This window comes from Onychomys torridus, chromosome 3, assembly GCF_903995425.1.
Source record: "Onychomys torridus chromosome 3, mOncTor1.1, whole genome shotgun sequence".
Taxonomy (NCBI): domain Eukaryota; kingdom Metazoa; phylum Chordata; class Mammalia; order Rodentia; family Cricetidae; genus Onychomys; species Onychomys torridus.
Window position 1 is genome coordinate 22760038 of NC_050445.1, and position 24726 is coordinate 22784763.

General features: G+C 38.6%; 1 protein-coding gene across 4 annotated transcripts; it reads left to right on the forward strand.

Annotated features, from left to right (window-relative positions):
* Positions 1-655: 655 nt before the first annotated feature.
* On the forward strand, positions 656-19649 carry Serbp1 (SERPINE1 mRNA binding protein 1). Of its 4 annotated transcripts, none has more exons than XM_036180686.1 (8): positions 656-1088; positions 4895-5048; positions 5610-5750; positions 5860-5949; positions 6590-6664; positions 11091-11268; positions 14975-15148; positions 16311-19649. In XM_036180686.1, the coding sequence occupies exons 1-8, from the start codon at positions 776-778 to the stop codon at positions 16365-16367; spliced, it is 1182 nt and encodes a 393-aa protein (XP_036036579.1). In that variant the 5' UTR covers positions 656-775; the 3' UTR covers positions 16368-19649. The 4 variants fall into 4 exon arrangements, with proteins under 4 accessions (XP_036036579.1, XP_036036580.1, XP_036036577.1 ...); XM_036180687.1 differs by having other exon boundaries at positions 5878-5949; XM_036180684.1 differs by having other exon boundaries at positions 657-1088; positions 6545-6664.
* Positions 19650-24726: the final 5077 nt, after the last annotated feature.

The following is a 24726-nucleotide window of genomic DNA, read 5'->3' on the forward strand; positions in this document are numbered from 1 at the left end:
AAACGCGCGCAACCCAGATAGTTCAACTCGTCTTTCTGATTCGTTCTGGCACCTGAATTCCCGTCTCGGTGAGAGCACACCCCGAGTTCCGTTCCACATGAGACCCAAGTGCCCCGATTCGCTGCGAAGGTGGAGGATAGCTCCAGAAACCCAAACGCTAGGGATGTGCAGCCGAGCGGCCGCAACTGCAACCTACCGGAGGGCAGTGTGACACCTCACACCCCCCCCTCCCCGGAAGTTTTTGAGGCTCCAGTTACTAGGTCTGGGAGTCACCTTGACCCTCTCAGAAAGGTGGAGAAAGTCCTCGGCCGGAGAAGGGCGGGGTGGGCGAAACCAAAGACAGAGAACACTTTCGTGAGCAGAAGACACCCTCACGTTTTCCTGTTTTCAGGGGTAGCTAAAGACCGAGAGAGTTTAAGGGTGACAAGAGCAGGTGGCAGAACTCCGCCCAGCGCACGCTTCTCCACCTTCAGCGAGCACGCTTCACTCTTTCCGTGAGATCCCGCCTCCCAGGCGCGCGCGAAGAGTGGCTGCGCGGTGCAGGCTGGGGGTTGTGGTTCAGGAGTGCGCAGCCGTCTCTGGATGAGCGGCTGTGGCCTACATGCCCCATGGTGCTGTGCGGCGCAGGCCGCTCCCGGATGTGTGCCTAGCGCCGGAAGAGAAGGCGGCCCCCCTCTCTCGGCCCGGCCATCTTGTGGGAAGAGCTGAAGCAGGCGCTTTTGGCTCGGCGCGGTCCGCTGCAATCCGTGGAGGAACGCGCCGCCGAGCCACCATCATGCCTGGGCACCTACAGGAAGGCTTCGGCTGCGTGGTCACCAACCGATTCGACCAGCTATTTGACGACGAATCGGACCCTTTCGAGGTACTGAAGGCAGCAGAGAACAAGAAAAAAGAAGCCGGCGGGGGCGGCGTTGGGGGCCCTGGGGCCAAGAGCGCGGCTCAGGCCGCGGCCCAGACCAACTCCAACGCGGCGGGCAAACAGTTGCGGAAAGAGTCCCAGAAAGACCGCAAGAACCCGCTGCCCCCCAGCGTCGGCGTGCCTGACAAAAAGGAGGAGACGCAGCCGCCGGTGGCGCTTAAGAAAGAAGGTAAAGCCGGGCGAGGTGCGCCGCCGCTTTGCGTGTGCAGCGGGCGGGCCCGCGGAGCCCCCGAGCCCTCCTCGCTTCCCTGCCGGTGCCGGCAGCGTGGCTGGCCCCAAGTCCACGCCGCCGCTCGCAGGCTCGGTGGGAGCCTTCCCGCCTCGGGCTGGCCGAGCGTGCTCGGGGAGGGCGGCCCGGGCGTTCCCGCCGATTCGGGCCGGGCGTTCGCCGCCCGACTCCCCGTGCCCGGGAGCGGCGCGGGCACGTTTCCTGCTCGGCGTGCTCCTGGGGGCTGCTGCCCGCTCTGGGCTCCTGCCCTGCCATCTTGTCCCACAATGGCGCGGACTTTGAAGGAAAGGCCGGGGCTTGGAGTTTCCACTTGGGCTGCGACTCAGTTTGGGGGGACACCGTTCGAGGGGAGGGAGGTGCTGTTTGGGCCCCACGTGTGCGTTTTGTTGTCCCCTTTCGCTCGCGTGTTAAACTTACTGTAACTTCCTGGCCTGAATTAGACTGTTGGGAAGGAGAGGGATTTATTTGGTCCTACTCTTTCTAGAGGGAGTTCCGAATGGAGACTGGTCGTGAGCAGGTCCCTTCTCATGTCGCCATCCCTCCTTCCAACTCCCTGAAGCCCCCAAGTCATGGGGCTTTTCCAGCTTTTGGCTTCGTGGGTAAAATGAGTGCCCAGCCTGTCACGTCCCGGCAGCCGAGCTCCTGGGCGTCTGCAGCTTTGCCTCCGCACGTGCGTGAAGCGTGGTCAGGGCTTCACTGGCGGTTAATAGTCCCTTCCAGGGCGCTGAAAGTTTCCTAGTTGATTTGATTTGATGTTAGCATTCTTCCCCAATACTGGCTTATTGTGGGTGAAAAGGCAAAGCAATTAAGGGTTAAGAAAGTGCAAAATCCATAGCAGGTAGGTATAGAAGCTAAGCTGTGAGCCTTTACAATTGCCATTATATGTTAAAGTTGCCTCTTACTGCCTGCCACGTGCTCATGAAAGGAATTGTTTAGGTTTTAGTTTAAGGCATCTTTTTAGGGGGTGTCGTCTTTTTTTTTTTTTTTTTTTTTTGGTAAGGCTTGGAGTAAACCTAGTTGATTGAATAAAAGGAAGAACTCTTGTGCTAAAAATGACAGATTCGGAAGGGCAGCATAGTCTGGAGTGTTAGGAAACATCACCTAGGCAGAAGTACTCAGCCGATTAAGCTTCTTGACATCACACAGTTGAATAAGGCATTTAATACTTGTGTTAAAAAAATGGCTGGTGATTTATTTTAAACTGTTTGCCTTTTTGATGACACTAATTAAAAGAAAGTACACGAATAAGTTGTGTCTAAAACACACCAGGTAGATGCGCTCACTCATTAAAATGTTCAAAGCATGAAGCTTAATTGAAATTACTCTTGTTTTCACCACGAATCCAATCTATGATCTTACCTGGAAACTAACATTGTAAGTCATAAATGTAGGGAATTTTATTATAGCCAGGATTGTTTGTCATTTACTTCAGTCCTTTGGAAAACTTATGCACATTGCTGATCCACATTTTTCCTTAGTTTTCTTTTCTTTTCTTTTCTTTTTTTTTTGGTATTGGGGATTGAACTCAGGACCTGTCCATGCTGGGGAAAAGCTGTGTTAATTGCATCCCTCAACCCTTAGATCAATCTAAAACCAGAGTTTCTTAAAACAAGGGAAACATAAGGGGAAATTCTGAATAAACATGTCAGTTCTGTGTATTGGGTGGTAGTTGGTACCTCTAAGAAAGGAAAGAGTTGTTAACCTATGGTGTGTCCCGCCTGTGTCTTGATAACACAATGCTGGAATGTAATGGTGTCTATTGAAGAATTTGAGAGTTGGCAAAATGTTAAGTGTAGACCAGGTTTTTGGATTTAAAAAAAAAAAAACACCAGGATTCTACTGCAATTAGAATTGAAGTATAGGTAAGTAAATCAAAAAAACCTTGCATGTTTAAAAAATATCAATCATTTTTCAATAGATGAATTTACTTTTTGTGGTGATATTGGTAGAACCCAACATTTTGCACACTAGGCTATCACACTCCCAACCCCATGATGAGTTTAATAAGTTTTTCTGATTATGTAGGCCTCATTGAATATTGGGTGGGGAAGCAAGCCATTGTCCCTTGGGTGTGTTTAGCTTGGTTATCATTACCAGGACTGAGCTGGTTCCATAGCTCCACCCTAACACACTGTACCTCTGATGAAATTTATGTAAATGTCTTGGTATAAGGTCTACATTTAGGTCTTGTCCTGAGAATTTACAGAGAATGAACTTTTTAATTTCATCTTTACTGTAAGACTAGGGATATCTGAACAAATTGGTATATCCTGATGGTGTTCTGTTTTCTTAAACTAAGTCACATAACTTAAGATTTTACAAAAAATTTCTGAGCAGTTTTTTGTTTTGTATTGTTTTGTTTTTTTGACTGTCAAAACCTGTGGTTTGGTAATTAGAGCATACCTGAAATGGTAGGCATGTATTTACCATCAATTTGTCCTTAGGACTACCAATAATTCCATTCATATTGGTTCTTTTTGTGAGTTTCCTATGTTATCAGAAAGAAAAATGAAGTTAGAAAAATTAGTTTAGGCTTTAAATGTCACTTAGAGAAAATTGTATTTTCGTTTTTGAGGGTGGGTACTATGACTGAACTCAGGGCTCCCCATGTTACTATCATTCTGGATGGTTGCGGCCTTCTTAGGACATAATTGCTAAATGAGGATCTTTCTGTGTGTGATTTATGAAGATGCTTTGAAAACAGATACTTGAAAGAGCAGACATAGAAAAAGCTTTCTATCCATACTAATAATGTAGTATTTCCTAATGTTACACAATAGTGTTAAAAGTTAGATTTGGGAATATGTATATAGATTTGTGTATATGTACTTGGACTTTGAATGTCAATGAGGAAAGTGGTGATTTTTCTGCTTAAATAGGTCTATTTGCTTGCTTGAGGTGGAGTTGGGACATGGTCTCTGTAATCCAGATTGGCCTTGAACTTCCAAACCTTCCTTGCCCTACTCTTCTAGTGGTAATATTGTATGCACCATGTCTAGCTCAAATAGCTGTTTTAAATTAGGGTTTTTTCCTAGAGCTCATGAATGTCTTTTATTTTTCTTTCAGAAAATTTTCTAGATTTAAGAGTTGTTTTCCTGCCTTCCCCCCTGTGGATTATATAGAAAAATGATTTTCAGTGTTTTCTAAGGGGCATATTTAGTGAATATCCAGTTCTTGGTTATTTATTAATGGCTACTGGTATTAGCTTTAATGTCTTTTTTTTTTTTTTTTTTTTTAAATGGGAAACCCCATGTTAGGAGGAGGGGTTTAAATTTTTTTTTTTTTTAAGATTTACTTATTATATATATAGTGTTCTGTTTTGCATGCATTCCTGCAGGCCAGAAGAGGGAGCCAGATCTCATTACAGATGGTTGTAAGCCACCATGTGGTTGCTGGGAATTGAACTCAGGACCTCTGGAAGAACAGTCAGTGCTCTTAACCTCTGAGCCATTTCTCTAGCCCTAGCTTTAATGTCTTTAAAGCCAAAAATATATCACTGGGCTGAAATATCTGTAAGTTTAAAATTTTGTAGTAGGCTCTTGACTTCTTGGAAAGTAAAGGTGTGATGGTGCCCAGTGATTTCCAGGTCAGTTCTAGCTTGTAGATGAAGTTTGAGATGTTTACCATTGAAGAAAAATGTCCTAAAGCAGTTTGTTACACATGGGTGATGCCCATCAGCCTTAATAGTCTAGCCTAGACTTTCGTGTTGTAAAAATGATTTGCTTATGCTGGTTATTTGTCATAAGGAATAAGGCGAGTTGGAAGAAGACCTGATCAACAACTTCAGGGAGAAGGGAAAATAATTGATAGGAGACCGGAAAGGCGAACACCTCGGGAAAGAAGATTTGAAAAGCCACTTGAAGAAAAGGGTTCTGAAGGTGGTGAATTTTCAGTTGATAGGTAAGCTTTAAACAAGCGTTTCCCACTTTGTTCTCCTATAGTTGTTAGATCTTAATGTAAAGCTGTAAATTGGGCATAATTGCCAGGTAGTAGTTGGGGTGGTTACTTATGTGTATTTCAGAGAAAAGTGAGTATATATGTTGTTGCATTTATATTGATGGATAACCTGTTCTAAGTTAAATCTCTTAGTAGTAAATATTTTGAGTCAACAACCAGTTTCTTTTCCTCCCTCTGTCCAGATACTGAGTTTAAAAGGATAGTGGTATTGTCTGTCACTCATCATGCAGGCTAGATATGATTATTGTAGTTAAGAGTATTGATGAATACAAGTATGACGGATGCAGTGAGTCAGTAAGTGACCAGCAGCAATGCTTTAAAGAATAACAAAAGTTTCTAATTATTTCTCCATTTACATGAGTAGAAACAAACTTGGAATTACATATATTTAATTGTTGGGTTATAAGCCAGCAAGAATAGTCTATATTTTTGAGCCTTGGAGTGATTTTCCCTGTTCCTTTTTTGAGAAACATCAGAGGTATAATTTTTAAATTTGTTTTGTAGACCGATTATTGAACGGCCTATCCGAGGCCGAGGTGGTCTTGGAAGAGGTCGAGGCGGCCGTGGACGTGGAATGGGCCGAGGCGATGGATTTGATTCTCGTGGCAAACGTGAATTTGATAGGCATAGTGGAAGTGATAGATCGTAAGTCTCACTGATTGTTGTATGTTTTAGATTTAAATGTGCTTATTTAATAAAAACAAAATTTGAATTTCTAGAACTAAAGAGTATAATGTTAACTCAGTTTTGTTAGTTCTTTTTCGCATTACAGTGGCCTGAAGCATGAGGACAAACGTGGAGGTAGCGGATCTCACAACTGGGGAACTGTCAAAGATGAATTAACGTTGGTATTCTGATTTTTTTTTTTAAGTTAAATAATTTGAAACCAAAACGCTTAACTTACTAGAGGCTTGTCAATACTTAAATTTTGTTCTGGAGATAGGAATGGATGTTCTGTCTCAAAGCTATAGCCTTATAATGTCTTATGGGATGTTTATATTTAAATAAAAATAATTAAATGTATTAATTATTTTGCTGATATACGTAGTTTTTCTGAAGCCCTATGATAAAGATACTGGGAGTATTATGACTTTAATTGTTTGAACTCTAGTTATCGTAGTCTTCCTTACAAAATTTGGTAAGGCCTCCCCCTTGTATTTTTGAGATGGATCTTACATAGTCCAGGCTAGCCTTGAGTTTGCTTTGTAGTTAATTACAGGTATCCACTATTGCATCTGACTTATAAAATGTTATTTTAAAAGTGTGTAAACTAATTTAATAATTTGTTTTCTCTTAGTCTACTGGAGCGTAAAATGAATAGAAATAGAATAAAATTAGTAGAAATACATAAAGAATATAAAAGTTTTCACTTTGTTATGATGGACTTTTGGCTACATGTAAATGGACCTAGATGCCTTTCTTTTTCTTTCTTTCCTTAGAGAGTCTCCCAAATACATTCAGAAACAAATATCTTATAATTGCAGTGATTTGGATCAATCAAATGTGACTGAGGAAACACCTGAAGGTGAAGAGCACCCAGTGGCAGACACTGAAAATAAGTAAGTGGTTTTGTGTGGAGATGTAATGCTCCAACCTTGGAATTTGGATTTTTACCAATAAAGTAACTCATTTGATGGCACAGACATGAGACTTTCTTGCTTTGAGACATTATCTTGCTGTGTAGTTCAGGATGGCTTAGAACTCAGTATCTCTTGTGTTACCTTCTAGGTCCTGGGAGTACAGGTGTGTAATACCATGCCTGGCTTGGTGTTGATTTGATAATTTTACTGTCTTTATACACCTTAGAAAAATAGAGGAATATGTGTTTTAAGTAAAATCTTTAAGCCCTGATCATAAAAATCAGCTATTGTTACCCAGGTATGAAGGAAAGGAACAAAATACTTTGCATTTGAATTTAGGAAGGGTAATTTTTCAAGACAGGGTTTCTCTGTGTAGCTTTGTGCCATTTCCTGGAACTCACTTGGTAGTCTAGGCTGGCTCTGCCTCCTGAGTGCTGGGATTAAAGGCGTGCGCCACCACAGCCCCGGCTAGGAAGGGTAATTCTAATGATAGCTGTACTGCGCTGAGATTCTGAATAGGTGGAGTGTGCTAAAATTTGAATTAAGCTGGGCAGTGGTGGAGCACTCCTTTTAATCCTAGCACTTGAGAGGCAGAAGCAGGTGGATCTCTTGAGTGCAAGGCCAGCCTGGTCTACAAAGTGAATTTTAGGACAGCCACAGCTACACAGAGAAACCGTGTCTGGAAAAAGGCAAAAAGAAAGAACCAAACTGAACCAAATCGTTGGTATAAGAGGTATTTGTAGTGTTTAGTTCAATGCAATCTCAACATTATCAGTTATAAATACTATATCTTGAAACTTGAAAAACAGCTTTGTAAAAAATTAGGTTCAGACTGTGAAAAACAATGATGAGAATGCTCATTAGCATTCTTTTAAAAAATTTCATATGTATGAGTGTTTGCATGCATGTGTGTGTGATAAGTTTATTGCATTCATGCAGTATCTACAGAGGCCAGAAGAGGGTGTTGGATCTCCTGGAACTGGACTATTAACTAATGCTACAAGTAAACATTGGGGTGTGGGTGTATTTTTGGCATACTGATTTTATTACCTTTGGGTATGTTGTGGAGCTCAATCTATTGGGCATGACATGAGCATTGCTGTCCTGAAATCATGGTACCTGTTACTAAACTAACATTTATTTATGGGCTTGCCAGGTAGGTGGCCTGAGGACCCCTACTTTGAGTATGTATAAGTCTTTAATGATTGCTAAGGGATGGGGGGGTCTATTCTCTGTTGGTGTTACTGCTCACAGGTTTTCTGTGTTCGTGTAAATAACCACTCACCCATGCTCCTATAAATAAATGATGAAACTCATTGCTCCACCAATCAGGTGGAATAAGTTTCTTAACTTTTGTGTGTGCTTGTCAGGAAAAGTTAAGCTCAGCGCAGTAGATGCCCAATGGTAAAATTTTTTATCTGTTTCTAGGTTTTTATTCTTTGAGAATCTTTGATTTCCATTGTGGTTGTATTGATGACATTTCTGAGGGTATTTTTTCTGTATCAATCACTAGCATTTCTTTCTCTGTTAATAATCATTTGTGATGAGGGTGAGATGATGTCATTGTGATTTTGTTGGTGTTTTTTTTTTTGTGTGTGTGTGTGTGTGTGTGTGTGTGTGTGTGTGTTTTGTGTTTAGTCAGGGTCTTAAGTAGTCTGCCCTTGAACTATATAATAGAGGATTATTACTTATGTATGATTCTTTCCAAGTACTGGGATTGTGGGTATGCTCAGTCTCTTTTGCATGGCTAAGACTTACCTCAGGATCTCATACATGCTAGGTATGCACTATCATCTGAGTTACATCCCCAGGCCCATAGTTTTCATTTACGTTGTGTAACAAACAGCCTTGGCTGCCCTAGAACTCACTTTGTAGAGCAGGCTGGCCTTGAACTCTGCTGGCCCACCCACATTTACCCATTTTTTTTAAAGTCAGATTATGTTTTTTTTTCCTTCCTTTTTGGCTGTTTTGGATTTGTTACATACTTTCTATCAGTCACTTGATGAATGAGTTACAGGTATTTTCTTCCATCTGTGCACATTGTCTTTTAGTTTGATGTAATTCCATTAGTCAGATATTGGTTTTGTTAACTTGTCTTTGGGGTTTCTTTGGCCAGCCAATTCCTTGAAGTACACCCTCCATTTAAATTTTGTTATTTTAAATTTTGTGTGTATGAACGTTTTGCCTACATGCATGTGGTACCCATGGAGGCCAGTGGAGGTTATTGGATCTGGGTCTGGAGTTGTAGATGATAGCCTGTATTAGGTGCTGACATTTGAATGTGGGTCTTTGGGGAAGCCTGGCTGGTGCTCTTAACTGCTGAACCATTTGTCCAGTCCTGTTTGGTTTTTGAGATAGGGTCTACTGTATTGTAGTGCTGGCGTAGAACTCACTCTGTAGACCAGGCTTTAGTTCACAAGAAGATCTGCTTAACTGTCTCTAGTGTTGGGATTAAAGGCATGTGCTGTCACTCCCTGTTCAAGTAGTTTAAAGATTTTAACTGTTGAATTGGAACCTCTTGAGACTACATCAAAAAAAATTAGAAATGTGAAATGCTGTTTTGGTGAACAACTCTTAATGGTGAGAGGAAGCATTGTATTTTGTGGGCTTGTTGAGATAAGGAAACAATCACTAGAGTATACCAAAGTAAATGGAATTAGGTGGTATTTTGCATTAAGAATGGTGTGTGTGTGTGTGTGTGTGTGTGTGTGTGTGTGTGTGTGTGTGTGTGTTTTACTTAATGGGGATTAATGGTACCTCACAATACCCAGCACATCCTTTTCTTTTATTAAACATATTTGAGTTGCTTTCGGGGTGATCCTCAAAGATTGTAAGTGTTTCTCGGATATATTCATGGGGTATTAGAAAGGATTCCTCTACTTGGGTCCTAGGATCAATTGGGGATAATTGTTCTAACGAAGATGATGGTCACCATTTCAGAGCAATCTGTTAGTAGGGGAAATGGATTATAATCTTTTATTTGCAGGATAAGTTTAAGAAGCAAAGTGGTCTTTACGGACTGTCAACTGGTGAGTCTCGAGGACAGTTTTCCAGAGCTTTAGTTCTGTCACCTGTAAAAGTGACTTGACAGATTTGATATCCAGTGTCTTATCAAGAGCAATTGTAAATTTGTTTCAGGAAGTTGTAAGAGAGAATCTGTCCAGATATAAAGAATTACATAAAGATAGTTTAGTAATGATGCTACACTAAATCACTTGCTATCTTTGGAAGGAAGCAGAGCTCTCAAAATAGCAAATGATTTGTTTGGTGACATTTGGAATTGGACTAAGATGATGGATTCCTAGGCCAGTGCTTTATGTAGAAAGGGGGACAGATAACTATTTTGGTATAAATATTGAAACCAATTTGTTTTGTGGACAGTTCAATTACTGATGAAACCTCAGTCTCCTGTCCATATGTTAGAGGTTGATTTGAGAGTTGGAGTTACATAGGATTTCAGATTTGTAGGAATCAGGCTTGTGTGCTTTGCTTGAATCCTGGTAACTGAAGTAGAAGCAGCAGATAATGATCTTTATATATAAAATGAAAATGATGGGGTTATAGAGATGGGTCAGTCAATAAATCGCCTGCTGCTCCAGCTTTAAGACCAAAGTTAGATCTAGCACTCACATAAAAGCCAGGCGTGGGTGCACACCTGACCAACCTAAACCCTCCCAGTGGGGGTGGGAAGATTTTCTAGAGCCATCCAACCTAGCCAGTTGGGGAGCTTCAGGTTCAGTGAAGAGCAGAGAGTGATCATGGGAAATACCAACATTGACCTTTGGCATACCTTGGCATGCACATGCATGCATGAACACCTGTATGCACCATATACAGTTTAGGAGAAAAATAGACCATGAAATCAATTACATGAGAGGGTACAGTTTAAAATATAGTTTCAAAGAAATGTGTATTACGGGTTGATAAGGGCAATTCATGGTATAGTCTTTTAAGAAAGCAAGTTGTAAGGTAATCTGTATTCGAAAATCAATGTGCAAATGAACTGGTCTGTACCATGCTTCAAGTTGGTTGCTGGGTTATAACAGAAGGCTGAGATTCTTCTCCAATAGTCTTTCTAACAGATACTAAGAGTCAGGGTCATTTTCCTTATTGTAATTTGAAATATATATATTTAAAATTTTCTAATGTATATAGGTGTTTTGCCTACTTGTATGTATGTGTATCATTTGCTTGTCTGCTGCCTGTGGAGTTCAGAAGCGGGTTCCATATCTCCTGGAATTGGAGTCACGGGGTTTATGAGCAGCCACGTGTGCTGTGAACTGAACCTCAGTTCTCTGGGAGAGTACCCAGTGCTCTTAACCTCTTAGCATCTCTTCAGTCCTCCCGAAATTTTTCTACAAATTAGTAACAACCATCAGGCATAAAATCTAAATATCTTTCACAGGGAGAATGAAGTTGAAGAGGTTAAGGAAGAGGGTCCAAAAGAGATGACTTTGGATGAGTGGAAAGCTATTCAAAATAAAGACCGAGCGAAAGTAGAATTTAATATCCGAAAACCAAATGAAGGTGCTGATGGACAATGGAAAAAGGGATTTGTTCTGCATAAATCAAAAAGTGAAGAGGTAAAATTAAAATTTTTTGAATTTGTTCATTTGTGTCTTGAATTATAATTTTTGTTTAAATTTCATATGGCTAACTTGTTTTGTTTTTTTGACACAGGATTTCTCTATTTAGCTCTAGCTGTCCTGGAGCTTGCTCTGTATACTAGACTGGCCTCACACTCACATAGATCCACCTGCCTCTGTCTCCCAAGTGCGTGCACCACCACAGCCCACTGATACAGATAACTTTTAAGCTTTATTTTAGACTTATTTGGTGTAGAAAACTTGCTCAGAAAGAAAGAAAAAATATTCAGGACTTAGAAAATGTTAGTATTTTTCCTTGTTATGGAATGGTGTCTTATAAAGACTGATTGGAGTTTCTTATGTAAGAAACATGGACACTAATGTAAATACTTCAGAAAGTCATGCTGATAGGGGCTTATGTGAATATGAATTTAACCAAATTATTTCTTAAAATTTTTTTCCTAGCAGCTTTTGCTGGCCTTTTTGATACATGTATTCATTCATGTGATAAATTGGGCTGTGTCACTTATTTTTGATATTGGGAATTGAACCCAGGAACATACTAACATACACATGCTCTGTCAATGAGTCATAACTTCTAGCACTCAATTTCTTAATACACTTTGGTTTATTAGACATACAAATGGCTGAGACCAATATAGGAAACACTGGATAATATTGAGGTTAAATAGCGTTGGTTTTCTAAGTTTAGAGAAGGCATGGTTTTTAATATTTACTCCATAAAAATATAAATGAGAAAATTGTCTTAAATGTCAGGTCTTAAAAAACATTTTTATCCCAGTTCTTACAGATAAAATTGTTAGTGTTATTGATTGAACAATGAAAATTAATGTAGGAGTAGGAGTTTCCATTTAGAATTTAAGTGGCCTATGTTAATATGAAAAAGGTTTACTTAGGCTCTGGCCTTTCCCATTAAAATCTAGTTGTAAGATTAGGTAATTCATTAATGCATTGAAGTCTTGGTGTGTTACATGCATGTTAAGATGTTTCCCAACTTGAAATGTTTTATTCTGATAGCAGTCCCATTTAGCTGTGTGTTTTTGTTTGTTTGTTTGTTTTGTTTTGTACCTTGTTTTCAGTTAACCTATAGTTAACTAAGGTCCAAAAATAGTAAATAGAAAACTGTAGGAATCCATAATTTTGCATTGCACGCCATTCTAAATAGTGTTGTAGAACCTTAGAATTATCCTGTACTCTCTGAGTGTATGAATTACGGATTTACAACTGTATCTGCATTGTGTATACTATTTGCCCATTAGTTAACTAATAGCTCATGTCTAGACAAAAAGCATAGTGTAGGGTTTGGTGCTGTGGTTTCAGGTGTCTCCTGAGTTTAATATCCTGCAAATACTAGGGACTGCTGTATCATGCAAGGTAAGGGGTAAGAAATTTTTGAACATTGCTCCTGCAAAAATTTGGAACTTTGAACATTCTTATTTATCAAATCACTTATATTTGGGTTCATATATTTATCGTGCCTTTGTGATGTAAATACTCACAAATATGAGCTTATTGATTATTAACACTGATATTACCTGTATGACAAATAATGAGGTGGTTCTGAGAAAGAAGAAATATGGTTTGGGGAATGGTAGACTGTAGTTAGTTAGAGTTTTTCTGCCTGGCCCAGGCAGGACAAATCTTTCTCACCTGCCAGGTCCATAGATGCTCAGAACCAACCAAGTAAACACACAGAAACTTACATTGTTTAGAAACTGTATGGCCATGGCAGGCTTCTTGTTATCTACTTCTTCTATCTTAAATTAACCCATTTCTATTAATCTATACTTTGCCACATGGCTCGTGGCTTACCAGTACTTTACATCTTGTCATGGCGGCGGCTGGCAGTATCTTTCTCCACCCAGCCTTCCACCTCCCAGAATTCTCTTCTCTTTTGTCCTGCCTGTACTTCCTGCCTGGCCACTGGCCAATCAGAACTTTATTTACACAGAGCGATATCCACAACAGTAGACTGAGTCATTGTACTGACAGATCTGAGGTCAGAGCAAGTTGGCATCCTAAATGCTCTAGAGAGATAAGTGGATTTGTTTAGTTTCATCACATTCTAGAAGTCAACCTAAAAAGTTAGAAAACCATCCAGAATTAAGTTTGTTTTGCTTTTGTGTTCTAGAAAGTTAATAATGACATTGTTGGTTTGAAATACCAAACATTTAAACCAAGTTGAAAGACAAGCTATAAAAGTGATATTTTAGTTTATCTAGTGCTTTTGTAGATTTATATTTAATGATTTTTAGATTTCCTTAAAATTTATATTTGAGAAACTATTGTCTTTAAATTGAGTTGTCATAACTAAAGGTATTAGCAGCTGTGATACTGGCTATAAAGGACAATGTACTTGTTATACTTCAAAATAGATTTTGTATGTATTAAGAATAAAAAGTAGACTATTAGTATAAAGCAAACTTTTCAGTCAAGGAGTATAACTATTTTATCCAGAATATATAACACTAGAGACATTAAGCAGTATTCTATTAATTCCTCCTTCCAGGTTGAGACATCTTAGTTTTGTAATGCCTCATTTATTAATAAAGTGCTTTTAGTGCATTTAAGATGAGGACTTACGTGTAGTCTAAGACTCTCTTACGTGAAGTTTATATTGTTTGACTTTTGAAGTTGGCAATTTATGTGGAGGAGCAGTGATGGTTGAGTGAGTGATCCTTGTCTGAAATGTTTGAAACTAAACAGGTTTCAAGTTTTGGGAGATTTGTGCAGAACATTCCTAATTTGAAAGTAGTGGTGCACAAAAAATTTAGTATTTGAGGTAGGCATGGTTGCTCAACTTACAATTGTATGCAAACAACAAAACTTAAATGTATACATTCATTCTTGGGTAAGAGGGCCTAGTTTGGAAGAGTATAGATTAACAAAAACCTCAGATGTATCACTAGTAAAAACTATATGTCTTTTTCAAAAGATCATCAGGGATTCACATTGGAATTCCAATTTTAAGGATGTAACTGCTAAAGATTTAGTAGAGTGGGAACTTGTCATTTTGATTATAAGTCATTAACCAAGGGCTGGTGGTAACACCTGCAATTCAGAGAAATTTATGATAAAGGAAAGTTAAAAGAATTCCACAACAAAGTCACTACCTGACCCCCAAGTGAACTCTGTACAACCTGTAGAGCTAGAAGTAGATGCTGTGGAATATCTTTCTGTATGCTGTGAAGGTGTTGCTCTGATTGATTGATAAATAAAACGCTGATTTGCCAGTAGCCAGGCAGGAAGTATAGTGTAGGCGAGATAAGGAGAGAGGAGAATTCTAGGGAAGTGTAAGGCTGAGTTGTGAGAAGGAAGATGTGAAGGCAGAACTGGGAAAAGGTACCAAGCCACGTGGCTAAACATTAATAAGAATTATCAGTTAATTTAAATGTAAGAGCTAGTCAGAAATAAGTAAGCTTGAGCTAATGGCCATACAATTTGTAAATGTAAGCCTCTGTGTGTTACTTGGGTCCGAGCTGCTGCGGGACTGGCGGGTAAGAGGAATTTGTCCTGACCACCAGCAGGCTGGGACATAGGAAAACTTCAGCTACAAGTGTATATATTCATTCACACAAAGTACAGGGTTAATAATTGGGTCTTTAGAGAGAAAGTACATTTAGAAATTTTGCAGCATTACTTTTATATTAATTAACCAAAGGGCCTTCACTTACCATTTTAGGCTCATGCTGAAGATTCTGTTATGGACCATCATTTCCGGAAGCCAGCAAATGATATAACGTCTCAATTGGAGATCAATTTTGGAGACCTAGGCCGCCCAGGACGTGGTGGCAGGGGAGGACGTGGTGGCCGTGGCCGTGGGGGCCGTCCAAACCGTGGCAGCAGGACTGATAAGGTGATTTTAAGATGCTTTTTTTCTGTTTTAAGCAATTTAGGACTTGTAAGAGATAACTGGATGGATATTCTGGAGCTGTGTGGGGATACAGAACTAAAGAAAGAAGTGATTTATTTTCAAGAAACAACATTTTGCAACAGTTTCACTATGTGGTTCCAGCCTGCCTAGTACTCATCTATGTAGACCAAGCTGTTTTTGAACTCTTGATCTGCTGTAAAGTGCTGGTAAACATATGCAGTCATACCAGGCATTAGTTTTATTTCTGTCTAAGGGACTTTAATGATTATAGTAGTGCTGCCAATGAGTTGAATTAAGCATACTGTTGAATTCTTACTTTGTGCTTGTCAGGGTGTTGTGTTAGGCTTTTTGCATGCTGGCATAATTTCTTTTTACTCTGGGGTATTTTCCTCACTGCTGAGTAAATTGAGGTTTAGAAAATTCTTAGGATTGCTAAAGTTTCCATGAAACGTATTCTATGCCATGATTTAAGAGTAGGATACAATATTAATTTGTTTATGGGTGCTCTATCAGGCTGTTCCCAAACTTGTAGTCAGGCTTCACCCTCCCAAAGGTCCTTTATACCATGTCCAGCTCTAAAACAAGTTCTTAATGAGAATTTTGATAGATGCCCAAATGGTTGATCTTAAATACAGAATTGTCTGTTGAGAAAGTATTAGGGATAACTTTAATGTCCAGTTTGAAAAACAAACCACATTTATTTTATTTTTGGAGCTTTTTTATTTTGAGGCTGGGTGTTACTACACAGCCTTGCCTATCCTGCAACTTTAGACCAAGTGGCCTTTGCCTTCCAAGTGCTGGTGGGATTGGCAAAATCTTGTTGGAAACGGGGTGGGGAGGGGGCAGGAAATCTATCAATCAGTGGTAGAACACTTAACTTAGCAATATACAAGCTCTGTACATGAGACTTAGCACATCAGATAATTAAAGTACTTAATTGGAAAAACAGACTCATTGCTGGTGTATGTATAGTTTTATTCTGATGTATAATTTTGTTTCTAAAGTAAATGCTTCAATCTATTTTATGTAGTATTTTAACCTGAAGACTATAGAATTCAGTGTCTAAATATAGACACTAAGAGCCTATTTTTAATATTTGAGAATTGTAGTTAATTTTTTGTTTTTTGTTTTTTTTCCTCCTCAGTCAAGTGCTTCTGCTCCTGATGTAGATGACCCAGAGGCATTCCCAGCTCTGGCCTAACTGGATGCCATAATACAACACTGGTTCCTTTGTGGACCCTCCTGTTCAAAGCTTTTGCATGCTTAAGGATCCCAAACAACTAAGAATTAAAAAAAAAAAAGACTGTCATTCATACCATTCACACCTAAAGACTGAATTTTATCTGTTTTGAAAATGAACTTCTCTAGCTACACAGAAGTAACAAATATGTTAGTCAGTTTTGTATTTAGAAATGTATTGGTAGCAGGGATGTTTTCATAATTTTCAGAGATTATGCATTCTTCATGAATACTTTTGTATTGCTGCTTGCAAATATGCATTTCCAAACTTGAAATATAGGTGTGAACAGTGTGTACCAGTTTAAAGCTTTCACTTCATTTGTGTTTTTTAATTAAGGATTTTAGATGTTCTCTCAATTACAAGCTGGTTTTAAATATTAGACACAATACTGGTTTTAATATCTGCTTTGCATTTTCACACATGGTCAGCTGGGACATGTAAACTTTCTGAATTACCAGATTTTATGCTGCGTGAAATACTAACCACTATGTATTTTAACTATATATTTTTATTTGGGAGTTGAATTTTTTTTCCCACAACTTATGATAGCTGATATATACTAAACCTTTATACAGAATTCTCAGTACTTGAATGAATTCAAAACACATTGGTTTATTAACTCTTGGCTCATGCATGGTTTATTAGGTTCAAATTATATCTGATTCACCTATATTTACTTTTAAAATGTGTGGCTTCCCCATTTTAAAAGTAAAACTAAACACTGCTTTTTGGAACTTGTGTAAGCTACTACTTGGTTACAGATACAGCCTGTGTTCAGTGAAATAGTTCTGTGGGTGTAGGCAGAGTAAGTTAGTTTGATAATGCCTAACAGTTAAACTTGTGTAAAATAAGAGCCTAGCTATTTGATATTTGTGTGCAAAGGGTTCCCCAGATCAAGGTGGTTATCTGTAATTAACAATCTTTATTTTTGATTTATACAAACCAAAGGGCACTCATTGGTTAGTATGCTGAGATGGAAAACTATCTTGTACTATTTCAAAACCAGCTTTACTTAGTTTAGAACAACAACACCATACATAAAATACAAAACAATATCTTGTTTATGAACTTCCTATATATTGTTAATGATTTTGTCCTGGGTTGATAGACAGATGTTTCACAGAAAGTATTATAAGTTTCCATTTCCTCCATTAGAAAATTAGGTAATTAATGGATTTTTGAACAGAAGCATCGCTGCTTATTAAAAAGTATGTACACAGAATTATCAAAAAACAAGTTTTCTAGGATATTTTTATTCACATTTATTAATTAACCAGGGAAGGAATTTTATTCAAAGCTTTTAAGACTTGTCAGTTGTCAGGAGTTTTTTTTTTGTTTGTTTTTGTTTTTTGTTTTTGTTTTTAAATCTGTTGTAATTTTAGAAGTAGTGGAGAAGACGGTTTTTATGTACACATCTAAATGATATATAATAATTTAGTTATTCATCTAATTGCATTTACTTATCTGGTGCCAGCAAGCCTGACAGCTTGAAAAGAAGGCATTTCATTTTTTAAATAGACTTGTGCTGCTAATTATGCTGCACAAGTTGTGTACTAATGCTGATGGATGATTCCTGACTTTTCACATGTTAAGACACCTCTCCAGAGGTAAGGGTTAGCCCATGTGGACTTGTTGGCCCTTTGAGAGTGCAGCATATGCACCTGTAAGTCAGTATGTTTAAGCTTTCAAGTATCTTAATTGACTTTTTAATAGTAACACCTTTATAAATTCAGATTTCCAGCAACATGTTGCAGAAAACGCCTCCTCTTAGAAACACAGGTTTTACTGAGTCACTGTCAGCAGAAAGTAGTGGCATTTGCAACATTGTTGCAAACTTTCAAAGTAGGTTGAATTTGAAGAGGTAGGTCTATTCTTCCTGATACCTGTGAGTTTGCTTTCAGGTTCACTTTTATGTGAAGAACTGAACGTAGACTTTCTGTTTATTGAAAATAACAATTTGCATGTTTATTTCCTGAAAGATAAAAAAGCAATCAAGTGGGAGCCCCTTTTTATATGTTTCTTGGCTTCCCATTTTCTGATCTTTGTGCACTGTCAAGATAATGCTACTTTTAAGATTTTGAATGTTTAGATATCATGTAAGGTTTTAAATGAACCGCTAACTCCTATGCGACGAATACTTAATGACAAAGTTGGGGAAGTTAGTACAATAATTTCAAGAGTAGATATAATAGTTTGCCTAAATGCTTTTAAATATAAATGGTGTCAGTTGAAATTTTTAGGATAGTTCCAGCTTGGATTGACGAAAGAATGAAATTTATTAGTTGAATAGTATTTGGAGTTTTTCAGAGATCTTAAATGTACCAGCAGGTACTACAGTTCATTTTATTCAGTTCAAGACACGTAATTTCCAGAGTTGTGAATGTATTTGGGTTATTTTGGGTATGGGTTTGGAGAGATTATTACATATTCCTTCCTTCTGATTGTTATTTTTATAATTAATAGAGATGATTGATGAAATAGAAAAATGTTATACTTAGTTTGCAAGTGCAGTGTAAGTATTTTGTGTTGAATTTTTAAAAACGTCTTCAGAGCATTAGCAGGTGAAAGAAACCAGGTATTAAAAGTTAAAAATGAGAAGCTGCCAGAACTTTACCCATGTTGACTCTAAAGGTAAGAAAATGCAGGCATATCTGGACAGGTGGCCCAACACTGAACTAACTGGTATAGTATACCTGTGATGCATACTGTTTTGCTTCCCCTTCCCTACTACTTTGGTGCTGGGTATCTGCTGGACAAGTATGCTGAGCTATAACCACAGTACCACAGTAAAGGAAAAGTTTAGTGAAAATATTCTAGCCCAAACCTTGTGATCATAGCGAGATTAATATGTAAATGTTAAATCTGAATGTCATATCTTCACATTAACTAAAAGCCCAGAAACCAGACTACTAGTATGCTTTGGAGAGTATCACTAATAACAAGACAGTAAAGTATTACCTTATTGAACACCCTTAGTAATTTATCTGCATCGGCAAAACCAGTTGTCGGGTGTTTTTTAAGGTTGATTTGACGTGCTAGGGATTTATGTATTCTAGGCTCATGTTTTGCCACCAAGCATTCCTTAACATGAGTTGCCAGGTTTTGTTGGGATAAATTTAGTTGGCTGCTTTCTGAAGTGTGAGTGGGGTTTGCTAGCTTTGTCCTTCCTGACTGTCTGCTGTTCCTGATCATCCCAGGCCAGAATGTAAATGCTCCTTTAAAATAAAAGTTTACCTCTATGTATCCATTAAGTCATGCTACTCTTAAAACAATCTGTCACTTTAATCCAAAGTGTGGGGTTGGGTACAGTGTCTATCTGGTAGCCACTTAGTCAAACTGGTAGCCCATAGTCAAACTGTAGAGGCAATATCTGGGTTGTTTTTAAAGATGTGTGTGTGAGAGAGAGACCTGTGTGTCTGAGCATGTGTGAGTGTGCAGGTGTCCATTCAGTCCAGAAAAGGACATTAGATCCCCTAGAGTTGCAGTTAGAACTCTAGCCTCAGATTTTGCTATTTTAAAACAAGATATTGTAGTTTGCATTAGTTGAATTGGTTTGCATTACAACACTTGGTTTACAGTTATTTCTAAAATTTAGTAGTAATGTCTAATTTGTAGAAATTTATTACATACACATAAAAATCTGAACTCTTGGTTAATTTATTTGACTAGGATTTTGTTAAGGACTAAGTGCTTCTAGTCAGTACTGAGACAATTTTTAAAATTTTTATTTAATTTTTTAAATTTTAAAGCACCATACAAAGATTCTTTTATACCTGTAATCCACAGAGACTTAATGTTTGCTTTGGATGCCGGTTTCTGTGGAAGTTCTTGACAGGGCTCTTGTAGTAATTCAGTATTTAGTAATGTATTTAAAAAGTGGGTTCAAGAAGATGTATGTGTTAGTGTTCTCCCATCACATACATGAACATGCTTATGTCTCCATGATGTGAAGTTACATGTATTTTTAGAGACAGGCAATTGGGTGGGATTGGAGTGTTGTTTGACTAGAGGCAGTGCTTTGCTCAGGATTGCAAGCTGGCCTGAAACTGGGGATTTCCAGCTTGGGTTTTCTGAGTGGGTTATAGATATTACCATGCCTGGCAGTTCTTTTGCATATTCTTCCCGAACTTCAGAAATTCTACTAGCTTCAACTTTATTTTATATACCTTTTAAAATGTATTCATGAAGAGTTTAATTGGATGTTAACATCTAACATCAAGTAAAACAACTTTGCTATGTGGGAGACCTGTGTAGTTCATTGCCCTCTTATCGGTGCGCAATGGTGAATTCATACTCTCAGTTATGTAGTATGTGCTTCAGATTAATTTTTTTCTTAACAGTATACAATGCCTTTAAAAGCAGGTAACACTGTCACTATATCAGAAAGATCTAGTTAATTTTTTATTAGTAGTGATAGTTCTAGCTTCCACGCATCTCATTTTAAGAGGCGAGAAGTAGATAATTTTCCCTGAAGTAGAGGATATTGCCAGTAAACAACTGCAAAGCTTTACTACCACTTCCTACTTAGAGGAGAGCACGGATGCTTTCTTTTTTCACCTACATCAATCAGTCTCTTGATATTTAGAGTTTTTATTGCAATTTTAAAATACCACTTTTCTAAAAGAATCTAAAAATTGAGTTGTCCAATGTTGAGGGAAATCAGTTTTAGGTAAAGAAAACAGATGGTCAGTAGTCTTTAAATTTGTTGTGATGGAATAAAAGTTTTAACTCCTGTTTCTAAGTGAAATCTTCGAGAGTCCCATGTATTAGTGAAAGGTTTGATTAAATCTGAAGATTAGCAAGTGGATAATGAACAGGGGTTTTGTTGCTTATATTTAGTTTTAAAGGTATTTTTACAGTTTTTAAAACCAGGAACTGCAGGCGAAGACCAGGCTGGCCTTGAGTGGTAGCATTGAAAGCATGAGCCACTGCATTGGATTTAGTGTTTTAGTGAAAATATTCTTGATGATTTTTGATAAGTTAATGAGAATCAGTCTCAGAATGTTACCTGGTTACCCATTTTTTTTTTTCCTGGAAATGTTACTGCAAAGTATAGCTCGTGACATTTTTTTACTGACTTTGAAAAAAATTATTCATGGCACAAGATTCAGATGTCTTTTTTGACTTAAATAACTTAAGCCTCACTTCAAAATGTATAAATTGGGTAGAATTAGGAGGTGGAAGATTATTCTCAGTGTGTAAAAGGCTCTTGAGGGTGAGTTTAAAGTTACAAGCTGAAGGTCAATCTTGCGTAGAAGGACCCAACTTAAAACCCAGGTCTCTACACCTCCCAAGAAAAGCATGATTTGTTTTGTTTATCAGTGTGATAGGTTTTTTGGTTTTGTCAACTTGTCACAATCAGACTTGTCTGGGAAGAGGGGAATTGCTCCTATTAGATTGGCTTTTATGTAGTTAAATCTATGGGGACATTGACCCAGTCAGTCTACAGGGAGAGGTGCCATCCCTGTATCCCTGGGTTATATTTTACAAAAAGCAAGCTGAGCATGCCAGTGAACAGTTTTCATGGTGTCTTGCTTCAGTTCCTGTCTCTAGGTTCCTGTTGTGACTTTCCTCAGTAATGGATGAAAAGATTGAAATGTGTATGACAAATCATATACTCTCCAGTCTGCTTTTAGGGTTTTACCATAGCAACAAAGTAAACTAGGATGCAAATTGGTACCAGGAGTGGAATAATGCTGTGACAGTCAGACCTGGCCTTGTTGCTTTGGGGAAGATTGTAGACATGGCTCAAAGCTAAATGGGCTATTATGTGGGAGCTTGGAAATGCTGAGAAAAAAAAACAGAAAGCAGCATCCCTTCGTGGTCTCCACTTCCATTCCTGCCCTGGCTTCTCAGTAGTAGTCCATGATGTTTTGTCACATCAATAAAAAGCAATCTTACTGAAGTTGGTACCAGTAGTAGAGTTTGAATCCACATAGACAGGTCCAACATACTTGTATGGGCATGTTCACTTAAGTGTGGAAAGCAGAGGCATTGCATTGTGCTCCCCCATCCTCTGGCTAGACTTAACAGGCAGTTTTAAGCCATCCTGTGTGGGTGCTGTGAATTAAGCTCTGGTCCCCTGCAACAGCACCCCATGCTTTAATAAGACTTCATTTTATGTGTATGAGTATTTTGCATGTTAAGTGTGCACTGTGCATGCTGTAGCCATGGAGAAACAGCTGCCAACTTTGTGTTGGGAGTGGAACCTGTATCCTTTGCAAGAACAAATTGCTCTAAACCACTGGGTTGTCCATATAGTATGCTTTATCGCCTATCTTAATTTTAGGTATATCCAAATGTGAAAGGCTAAGTCCTACATGCCTCTAGCATGCACAAGGCCAGGAGTTTTATTCTTACCACCACTAAAAAGGAAACACTTGAGACCAGCGACACAATGCAGTTTAATTAGGGTTTTGTTTAGAATTCAGAATCATGTAGAGTCAAATTCCTTGAACTCCACAGTATTTTTCTTAGAGATAGGCACGAATAGTTTTTGAAGGGCCACCATTTCAATTCACTGATGAGAAATCCTGTGTTCCTAAGATACTAAGCTGTTCTTGGCTATGTTGATGAGAATTGAGTTGGATATTAGAATTTTGTTGAACATTGTCCAGTTGCCCCTCAGAATTGGTCCAGTAACACCAATTTCTCTTGACTAGTACTGGCTAATTTGTTCTGTAATCAGTTGCTAAACTGGTGGAATTAGATAGTCCTTGGTTTGCATTTCTTCAATTACAGTTGACCACAGTTAATTACGTGCTTTGTTGGTGTCATTGAAGTGCAGTCTTTCATACGTATTTGTTCAAGTGCCTTATTAAGGAATTCGTTTTATGGTAGTTTTATTAATTTATGTTGGTATAAGCTATTAATTCCAACTTGACTTCTTTCCATCACTCAGATTTAAAAGTTCTACCACATATAAGAACTTGGGAATCTAAGTGGTAGGCTATTGCTGTATCATAGAGCTATGCCTTTTAGTCTGAATTGCTTTTCTATTTTAGGGAAGAAGAAAGGTCTTTATCTGAAGCTCTTCTCTGAAAGTGCTTTGTTCTGGAAGTTTTAAATAGACAGTGCAGGCTAGAAGGAAAATAAACCTTGAGAGGGCTTAATCTTTGATATTGGGACTGGAGGCAAGTGTCAGGTGACTCAAGAACAGACCCTACTTAGAAGAATGGAACACAGCTAGTGGCATCCCCCTCCCCTGCTCCAGGACATGGGTGAGCTGTGGTTGTAGCTATTAGTGGGAGATGAAAACTGGTGAAAGGGTTAGGACTGGTGGGGGGCATGAGAGATTGAGTTTGACATCCCACTTGCCTGAGAGAGGACTAGGAAACAAAAAAACAAAACCCCCAAAAAACAAAAACCCTGGCTTCTGGGAAAGGGACATTTTTCAGGGCAGTGTGAGAATCCCTACCTGAACTTGAGGTCTGGACACAGTAGAGTTTGTCTAACAGAATCATGGCTCCTACTCCCACACCTTCAAAACAAACCCAAGATTTCCCTGACCTTTAGTGTTGTACACTATGGTATTTAGGTTCCAGAGAATTGTGGAATTTTATGAGTTAGAAAGTAGATTTAGTTGGTGTTGGTTGAATATATTTTAGACTTAAAAATACTAAGGAATGAAAGACTTAACTATTTGGAGTTTTACTTGGGGGAAGAAGAACTACTTGTAGTAGTGGGCAAAGGTTACCTGTTGCTTTGACATTCAACAAGATCTGTCAAATCTGTCAGGCAAAGAGAGACATGCTTAATGTGATCTTGTTTTTTTGTAAAGCTTGTATTATAATAGCCAGTAGGTGGGAAGCAAGCAAATTGGATTAGCCAACAGAAGTGATGACAGGTTACATGACCAGAAACTATACTTGGAAGACCTTGCCAAGTAGGTTGTAGATTAAAGTAACATGCGAATCTTGAGGGAAAACATGGAAGAGACGGTCAGCCTTACATAGAACCTTGTCATGGCAATCGACTAAGGGCACTTGATGGGTGCAGAGATGCCAAAGCCATATAGTAGTTAGGGTAGAATAGAAATGTTATGGAAAACCTCATACTTTGAAAAGGACTGCAGATTAAGTCTAGAATAGCAGCAGGAAATGGTGTTTATGAGCAAAATGACCAGATACATACGTTCAGTTTCTAGAGCTGCATAGGAAACAGGTTGACAACAGTTTACAAGACTCATTGCTAATTTAGTAGGTTAGAAAAGGAAGTACAAATTTACAATAGATACTTTATTAAATGAAAGTACCAAATACAGAAAAATAGTCACTGGAGAAGACGGGTGAGGGTATAATCAGGGTTGGTTTTTTTAAGG